Source organism: Triticum dicoccoides, chromosome 3B (assembly GCF_002162155.2).
Source record: "Triticum dicoccoides isolate Atlit2015 ecotype Zavitan chromosome 3B, WEW_v2.0, whole genome shotgun sequence".
NCBI lineage: Eukaryota > Viridiplantae > Streptophyta > Magnoliopsida > Poales > Poaceae > Triticum > Triticum dicoccoides.
Genome location: NC_041385.1, coordinates 680,912,445 through 680,921,064, shown reverse-complemented (window position 1 = coordinate 680,921,064; position 8,620 = coordinate 680,912,445). Strand labels below are relative to the sequence as shown.

At 48.1% G+C, this 8,620-nt stretch overlaps 2 protein-coding genes across 2 annotated transcripts; one reads left to right on the top strand and one right to left on the bottom strand.

The window, feature by feature from the left end:
* The first annotated feature begins 948 nt into the window (after positions 1 to 948).
* LOC119277822 (E3 ubiquitin-protein ligase AIRP2-like) lies at positions 949 to 3,951 on the top strand. Its single transcript, XM_037559144.1, has 5 exons — positions 949 to 1,261; positions 1,494 to 1,662; positions 1,785 to 1,851; positions 1,952 to 2,180; positions 3,365 to 3,951. Exons 1-5 carry the CDS (start codon positions 1,182 to 1,184, stop codon positions 3,573 to 3,575), a joined length of 756 nt encoding a protein of 251 aa, XP_037415041.1. The 5' UTR covers positions 949 to 1,181; the 3' UTR covers positions 3,576 to 3,951.
* A 1,165-nt stretch (positions 3,952 to 5,116) lies between these two features.
* LOC119277821 (fructose-bisphosphate aldolase 1, cytoplasmic-like) lies at positions 5,117 to 7,813 on the bottom strand. Its single transcript, XM_037559142.1, has 2 exons — positions 7,664 to 7,813; positions 5,117 to 6,414 (listed from the first exon to the last, which is right to left on the bottom strand). The coding sequence occupies exons 1-2, from the start codon at positions 7,689 to 7,691 to the stop codon at positions 5,366 to 5,368; spliced, it is 1,077 nt and encodes a 358-aa protein (XP_037415039.1). The 5' UTR covers positions 7,692 to 7,813; the 3' UTR covers positions 5,117 to 5,365.
* Positions 7,814 to 8,620: the final 807 nt, after the last annotated feature.

Here is an 8,620-nt window from a genome sequence, read left to right as displayed (position 1 = left end):
CTGCCTCGCCCTTCCATCGTTGCCGGCGCTCCTCACGTCGTCCCATTTTTGGGGTTGTCTGAAAATCGACCGACACACGTGAAATTTATGGAACGTGAAGATTAGAAAATAGAATCATCAGATGATATAATCTTTTTAGTTTCATGGCAATCTCTAAATGAAGAATAAATAGCTATAGCAGAAAAATTACCAAAAAACCGAAAGCACATATTCATCAGATACCTAAAACGGTTTTGCCACCGGTTGAAAATATGGAGCGTCGGATCATCATCCAACAACCACCAACCAAAATCGCATTGTTCATCTTCTTTCCCCATGTTCTTCTTCCTCGCGTCGTCGCCCTCCAACCCAACCCTAACCGCCAACCTCCCCCTTCCCCTCCGCGATCGCACCGCTGCCTCGTCCTTCCATCGTCGGAGTGCACCATCACATCTCTCATGTCCAAGGCCATCTTTGGCCCCACCCAACCCCCAACCTCCTGTTTTTCGACACCAACATCCCACCCGTCAACCTGCTTCCTCGCCTACCTAGGACGCCGCAAACGCCCTCCAGCAACATCCCCATCTCCGGCGAGGTCCTGGCTCATCCTCGTCGGGATCAACGCTTGTCATCGACGCTCGTCACGTCGCCCCATCTTCGGCCTCATCCAAAGACCGACTGGTGCGAGCAAAATTTATAGGTAAATTATGATTTGCGAATAGAATCACTATATATTTGTACTACGGTAGTGGAAATACGTAGATTATAAGCTCATAACCGCTCTATGCCTTATTTGTGTAGCCTTTCCCTCTCCCTTTGTCTCCTCCGCTTTCTTTATTCCCAAGCATTTCCTTTCTATCTATCCTCCCCTCAAGCCCTCAAGCAACCATGGAAGCAAAAACAAAGCGAAAGCAAAGCAGCCACAGATTGCACGGCCGTAGCCTGCCCTCCCGTTATAAAACCGAGGGGGCCGAGGCCGCAGGACAAAAGCTCCTCACCCCTCTCCCTCTCCCTCACAGCTTCCCCAAAGCTTACCTTTCCCCACACCCAGGCCTCAACAGCTTGCTCCGCGCTCTTCTTCTTGCTTGGTAGCCCGGTCGCCTCTTGCTTCCTCGAGCCCCTCTCCTCCTCCCCCAAGTTTCTCTCTCTGAACCATACTAGTCCACAGCCACAGGAGGTTCTTGGGTTGCCGGAGAAGAGCCATGCTTCACGGTGGCAGGCCGCTGTCCCTCAGGGGCTCCCTCAAGGCCCTCGAAGCCGATATCCACCACGCCAACACCCTGTAAGCAAATCCTCTTCTTGCTCGCCTCCCCCCTCCGTGTTTTTTCTTGATTCTGGGTGTTGTTCTCCTTCTGTACTTGATTTTTTCTGGAAAAAGGAGTAGAAAGGGAAAGGTTCCCCTTTTGGTTCCTGGCTGTATTTGGTCCCTACTTTGACATGTTTGATGCAATTTGTGGGGGTGTTAAATCCATGTCTGCAGGCATGTTTTGATGAATCGGTGCTTCTTTTTTCAGGGCGCATGCTATCCACAGGGCCTACGGGGGTACATGCGTGCAGATGAGGCTGTCCTACAGCTCCATGGCTCCAATCATCCTCAACCTTATCCAGTGGATGGACTGCAGCTGCTCCCTCTCCTACACCCTCCCCAGCTACCTGGGCCTTCTCGAGGTTCTCGTCTACAAGGTACTTGTTTCATTCAGTCTTTGCTGCAGGCCCTGAAATTCATGAGCCGAATTTCATTTCCAGATTATTTATCTTTTTGCTCCATGATAATGATGTTTTTAGATGCTTTGGTCTCACTGCAGGTTTATGTTGATGGGGATGCCTCCATATCCACCATCGAAAGGCGAGCGAGCCTCAAAGAATTCTACGGTATGCATAGCAGCAAGCACATAGTTGGGGGGAAATTCTTCAGTTTCAGGCCTTTTTCGTGCACTGACACCATGTGCGTCTGATGTGCCATGGAATGCAGCCATAATATACCCCTACTTGCAACAAATTGAGGAGAACGTCATGGCGAGAGACTGCAAGGAGAAGGGGTGGTGCAAGGGGGACGGCGACAGCGGCGGCCGCCGGAAGCTTTACGCCGATGACAAGGACGCCGAGAGGGAAGACGAGTGCGGCATTTGCCTGGAGGCCTGCACCAAGATGGTCCTTCCCAACTGCAACCATGCCATGTGCATCAACTGTTACCGAGACTGGTAATTGCCCCTGGTTCCCCTTGCTCTTATCCGTTTGAGGCGTATTTAATTAGCACCATATATGTTGTTTATCATCTATAGTCCCCACGTCACACGCTAATGTTAAAAATTGCCAGTGGTTGAAAGAGCCTCGAGATAAGGTCAATTTAAGAGATAAATATGTGAGGAATCGCGTGAGCGGCGACAGCTTTGGAATCACGGGTTCTAACAATGCATTTGTATTGTGCGAAGAAGTTATTGGTTCACTTCTTTTTCAACCTTGTGCTGTTTGTGAGCTGCTCCTACTCAATTCAGTGTTGGTAGGGGTAGGGAGAGAGTAGTTCAACAACCCAACAGTAGTATTTGACGCACACAATTCTGCATTCTATTGCCCTCCAACTCCATTTAGCCCTACTTAAGCTACATTATCTCCAAAATATTCAAAATTCATACCAAACAAAAATGTTATCGCTGATTCACTGTTGTTTGAAACACTGCAAATCTGTTCAGATTATTTTGCTTTGCTTGCACTGAACACTTGATTAGTTGCCTGGAAGCTGGAAGTTGCAGTGTTTCTTATTGGCATTCCATTTGTCAACTAGGAAAGATTACATAATCCAACCATTCCAACTTTATGCCATACTCAAGAGACGCATTCGGCTATCCCGTTTAATTGAGTAGTACTGAATCTGTTTTGCGTTTAATGGGCAGTTGTGGTACTTCATAGTTCATACCATTCTTAAAGCCCTGCTGTTTGTCACACTAAATACACTTGTGACTATTTTATCAGTGGTATGGAAATGAGACAACCTGGAAGCTGCGTCCACAAATAAAAACCAGTAGCAGTGCTGCATTACTAGTGGCAATTGTCAATATCACAGCACAAACTTGAAGGGATAAGCGCAAGGGGGCGTGGAGGATATTTAAATGTGTGACATTCTAATAATTCTAATTATGTTTCCTTAGCTGGCAGATCACACTTGTGTACCAAGGCAAGTGTTATCTGCACGGCGTCGTGTGTGTCATAGGTTTTGCACATGGCAAGTTGTTGTTATAATGATAATGAACTGTGCCGCTTCGTTACAGTGTTGGGGGCCGTCAATGGCTTCTCCAACAGCATTACTTCAGACTAGACAGCAGCTTGTGCTTTCTGTTGTGCTGCAAGTGCCATCGAGCCCCACCTCTAATGTGCATCGTGGTTACAGGTACACAAGATCCCAGTCGTGCCCATTCTGCCGCGGAAGCCTGAAGCGAGTCCAGTCCAGGGACCTGTGGGTGCTCACTGGCGACGAGGACGTGATCGACCCGGTGACCCTGGAGAAGGAGAATGTGAGGCACTTCCACAGCTTCATCGACAGCCTGCCCCTCATCGTCCCCGACAACCTCCTGCTGGTCTACTATGACTACCTAGTCTAGCGACGCTCCGGCGCCAGCTCCGGTTGGGCGCGGGGATAGCGATGATGTACTACAGTGCAAGGGTTCTCCGGCAGCCGACCATCCTCCGCAGATCGTGTCTGGCAAGCGAAAGCCGAAGCCGAAGCCGTCAGTCAGTCAGTCCGTTTGCCAAGCGCCATTATTTGTTGCTCTGGCTTTGCGCAATCGCATTGGTGTGGTAATAAGTGTACAGAAAAAGAAGTGTTTGATGGATCCTGATGAAGGTTTTTACTTGTTTGGTATCTGATGCTCTGGCAAATTGCCAAGCTATAATTAAAAAAGAACAGTCGCTGGGTAATGAGTCAATCTCTGTGTGTCACCAACATTGGTGGAAAAAGAGCTCTTCATGAATCATGAATCTGCTACTGCTTCCTCCCTTTGTGGTGCGGTTATGTTGTGCAGCACTTTTTTTCTGGTACCAGTTCAAAATTTATGTAGTAGTTAAAAATTTATGAACCACATCACATGTTCATAATAAGCACTCCCTCCGGTCCACAATAATAAGTGCCGTGCTTTTAGTTCAAACTAAAATCACGGCACTTATTATGGATTCAAATTTGGGTCATGAAGTGTGCCAGAAACCCGAAGAAAGCAAACGAATGATTTCGAAATGGTCAGAGAAGCACTGGTCTGGAACTGACGGGGTGCACTTCAAGCTGCAATTTATAAGTCCACGGACATAAGTTTAAGTTTGACAGGGTGCTCATGGAAGCAGTCAACTTTTCACGGCCACTGAAATTGAAATCAAATGCAGATTGCTGTGGATGTACATGTACGCGCTGATGATGACCCAACGAAACTTCTTGGTTTCAACTTCAGCGCTGCTCTCGCTCTAGGTTGGATGATCTCTTCAATGAGTTCAATCAGATAGGGATGTCAACCGGGTCCCATTTAATTCCGTTTAAACCCACTATATAATCGAACAGTTTAAAATTTTATTTTATTTTCTGCAAAAAATGAACTATGAAGCTAGGCAACGCTAACCAAACGGGACTTGCGGACACCATTTATCCCTAATCAGAAGGCAGTCAAGCCTGCTAACTAAAAAACTGCTGCAGTGGTCAATCGTTCTGTTGTGTTGACGATACTATTGTACTATTATCCAATCGTTCAAAAAGTCAAAAAAAGTGCTGCAAACAAAAAAGATTGCACGTGTACACTACCATCGTATGGTTCAACTATCGGCTTGGTTTCATGAGCATACACGGAATGTCAAGTTTGGTTTCTGATTGCAATTAGCGCTGCCTTACTCTAGGTTGGATGGTCTCAACCAAGCAGCCAAAATACAAGAAAAGAATGCTGTAATATTGCATTATTCAAAAAAGTGCTGCTGGCTGAAAATGTGTATGTGATATAGAATTAAAAACCGGATACAGAACCTTATTTGAAATTTCAAGTTTTAATTTCTGCTCGAGAGAAAATTGAAAGATTGCTCCAGCCCAAGGAAGTATGTAAGAGAAAACAGGAAGGTTGCTTCAGCCAAGTGCAACAACGAAAGAAAAATTAAGCGACGCACAATCATCGAAATAGAAAACTCAAAGCATGTGTACTCAGCATATAACAGGTTTTACCACCAACTTACTATACGCAGCACTCAGGTTACACGGTATTCGACTCCAAAAACAGGATATTCATTCAACTCCAAAAACAAAACTACCTAAGGTAAAGTTCCATACTAGGTTCGATATCCGAAGGATATATCAGGACCCTGAAAACCAAACGATAATACTGGTAAGCAGGACACCCAAACGTGCCACAGCACCGAAGGTAGATCAGTACTTGTAGTCCTTGACGTGGAGGCTCTCGGAGGCGCCCTCGCCAAGGGTGGCATCGCCCTTGTAGGTGCCGAGGGTGGCCTCGGAGTTGGCCTTGCACCTCACCAGGAACGCCTTCCTGGCCTTCTCCTCGTTCTCCGCCTTGCCAGCCCAGGCCTTGAGGGTGCTCTGCTGGAGAGCACGCCCGAAGGAGAAGGACAGGTTCCAGGGCTTCTTGGTCTGGAGCTTGTTCATGGCGTTCAGGTTCAGGGTCGCCTCCTCCTCACTCTGTCCACCGGAGAGGAAGACAATGGCAGGGACGGCAGCAGGGACGGTCCTCTGGAGGGTGCGGACGGTGTACTCAGCAATCACCTCAGGGGCTACCTTCTTGGCGTCGGAACCAGGGGTAACCATGTTGGGCTTCAGGAGGGTACCCTCAAGGAGGACATGCTGGTCGTTGAGAGCCTTGTAGCAGGCAGCAAGGACCATCTCGGTCACATAAGCACAGCGGTCAATGTCATGAGGTCCATCAACAAGGATCTCAGGCTCAACAATGGGCACCAGCCCATTCTCCTGGCAGATGATGGCATAACGAGCCAGACCCTGAGCATTCTGGTCGATGGAAAGCTGTGATGGCTCGGTGAGGCCAATCTTGAGGACAGCACGCCACTTGGCAAAGCGGGCACCAGCCTCATAGTACTTGGCACAGCGCTTGCCAAGGTCATCAAAGCCCTGGGTAGTGGTCTCACCGTTGGTTCCAGCGAGCTCGACGGTACCCTTGTCCACCTTGATGCCAGGGAGGACGTTGCCCTCCTTGAGGATGTCGACGAAGGGCTTGCCACCCTTGGTGCTCTGGTACAGGGTCTCCTCGAAGAGGATCACGCCGCTGAGGTACTGGAGGGCTCCAGGGGTGCAGAAGAGGAGCTCACGGAGGGCGCGACGGTTGTCCTCAACATTCTCAACGTTGATGCTGGCGAAGCGCTTGCCGATGGTGCCGGTGGACTCGTCGGCAGCAAGGATACCCTTGCCAGGGGTGCCAATGTAGGCAGCGTTCTTGATGAGCTCATCTGCAGGATAACCACCATCAGTATTTAAGATCAATTGCCATAAGTATTTCAGATTGTGCTAAAATCTACAAAACTGCAGAAGTTGAGTGTAACTAACAACACATGTATAACAAACCGACTACCATGATTCTGACACCTGATTACGAAATTTTGACAATTTCTCAAAGATGTATCTGCGCAACAGCACAAGGTGGCTAACACGGGCAGGGGCAACAAAGAATTAACATGGCAACAGATCAAACTCATACAGCTTGCGACTATATAAGCACAGGATATTCCATAATTCGGACAAGTGATTATGAAATTTTGACAATTTCTCAGTAGAAGTATCTGTACAACAGCACAAGGTGGTTAACACAAAGGGGAAACAAAGAATTAGGGCCTCTTTGATTCGTAGGATTTTGAAAATGTAGGAATAGGAAAAGTATAGGGTTAGAGTGGCATGCCCACTTGAATCCTATAGGAGTAGCAATGGGTGTTTAATGGCACAGGAAAAACAAAGGAATTGTAAAAAGAGGTTGGAGTGAATGTTAGATTTCCTATAAAATGTCGTACAAAAGATTCCATAGGAAAAATTCCTATGGGATTCCATCCTATAAATCAAAGGACCAACATACAAAAAAATCCAAAGGATTTCAATCCTCCAGAAATCCTATAAAATTCCTTTGAATCAAAGGAGCCCTTAACATGGCAGCAGAGCAAACCAATACAGCTTGCAACTATATAAGCACAGTATATTGCTTAGCAAAAGAAGCCACCAGGATCTAAATAGATCTAGATTTACAGGTACAATCTTCAATAATTAAAGCCATAATTACCACTACAACGAACACAAACAGAATTATGTACAGATGGAGCAACGGAGTCTATCAACTTGCCCAAAAAGTACTTGCAAAAAAAGAAGGAACGCCAGTATCATCATCCACACAAAATAATCACTAGCATGGACCTAGCAGTAATCATCAGCATGCAACCCATCACCTGACGCGACCGGGGAACACAAAGCACTGATCTAATAACGCAGCGCCTAAATCCGCTCGAAAACAGCGTAACCGCTAGAACCAAGCAGATCAAAGCACGGCGCGTACGGAGGGCATACAGTACATCGGATTCGCGAGCAAAGGTAGATCTAAGCATGACGAACGGCGAACGGGTAACGGATCTACACGCGAGACAGATCAAACCGCCGACGTATCGAGAGAACGACGAGGGAGGGGAAGAGGGGGAAGGAGGGAGATGGATCGCGTACCCTTGTACTTTCCGCAGTAGGCCGACATGGTCGATGCTCGGGGAAGATTCGAGAGCGACAGAGGGAGGGGAGATTTGGGGGCTGGCAGGCAGGGGAGGGAGGCTGGCGGCTTTGGTGGACGGGCAGGATTAGGTGGTGGGGGTTATAAAGAGGCCGAGGCTTGGACGAGGGGAAAGAAAGGGGCAATTCGATTTGGGAAACGCTTGCTTTTGGCCGGACCCGCTGCTCTGCCCCCCGCGCACGTTGTATTCACACGGGCCCACGGACTCGTCGAAGCCTCTCGTCCTTCGTTTTCTTCGCGAATCCTCTCTATCCTTTGCTAGCAAAAAAACGTCCGTGTGTCCCAATAGTTCAAAAAAAAAAAATACCCGTACGTGCAACGTCAGAAAACTGTGAAGAAACTGTGTGAATGAACAGCAAGAGCAACTCCAACCGGCTGACCCAAACATACGGCGCATTTGTCCGCTTTTTGTCCGTTTGGTTTGGTTGCCCGCCCGGTGTCCGTCCTATTTTGCATTTTGGTCGGCCGCCCGCCCAACGCGCCGATCCATTTTTATGTCCGCACTCAATTTAAAAAAAGGCCCGCAGCGCATAGATCATACGAGCAGCCATGTCTCATGCCGGCACCATGCCAGCGCCGACATACATTGTCGGCTTCAAAAAATATCACCACACAGTTCACGTTGGCGCACTCGCCAGCGGCCGACACACATGCCAGCACACAAAAGGGGTGGGACTTGAGTTTGACCAGCCATCGCGGCCCGTGGTCATGCCAGCACACAAGCCAACATACAAAAAAGAAAGGCGTGAGATCACTCGTCGGCAGTGGCGGAGGCAGGAATGCATATAATTGGACATTGGGGAGAGCCGGCTGCAGGTAACAGTAAAAAGATGTCACTGTTCATTTGCATATTACCAAGGAAATTAGGATGTTGGGGAGGGCACGGGCCCTGGCTG

Bases quoted from the DNA above. Each gene is read 5' to 3' on its own strand.
- LOC119277822 (XM_037559144.1), top strand. From the start codon at position 1,182: ATGCTTCACGGTGGCAGGCCGCTGTCCCTCAGGGGCTCCCTCAAGGCC. The intron at 1,262-1,493 runs GTAAGCAAATCC...TTCTTTTTTCAG, and splicing joins ATCCACCACGCCAACACCCT to GGCGCATGCTATCCACAGGG. The intron at 1,663-1,784 runs GTACTTGTTTCA...GTCTCACTGCAG, and splicing joins TCGAGGTTCTCGTCTACAAG to GTTTATGTTGATGGGGATGC.
- LOC119277821 (XM_037559142.1), bottom strand. From the start codon at position 7,691: ATGTCGGCCTACTGCGGAAAGTACAAGG. The intron at 6,415-7,663 runs GTACGCGATCCA...GTTATCCTGCAG, and splicing joins CTACTGCGGAAAGTACAAGG to ATGAGCTCATCAAGAACGCT.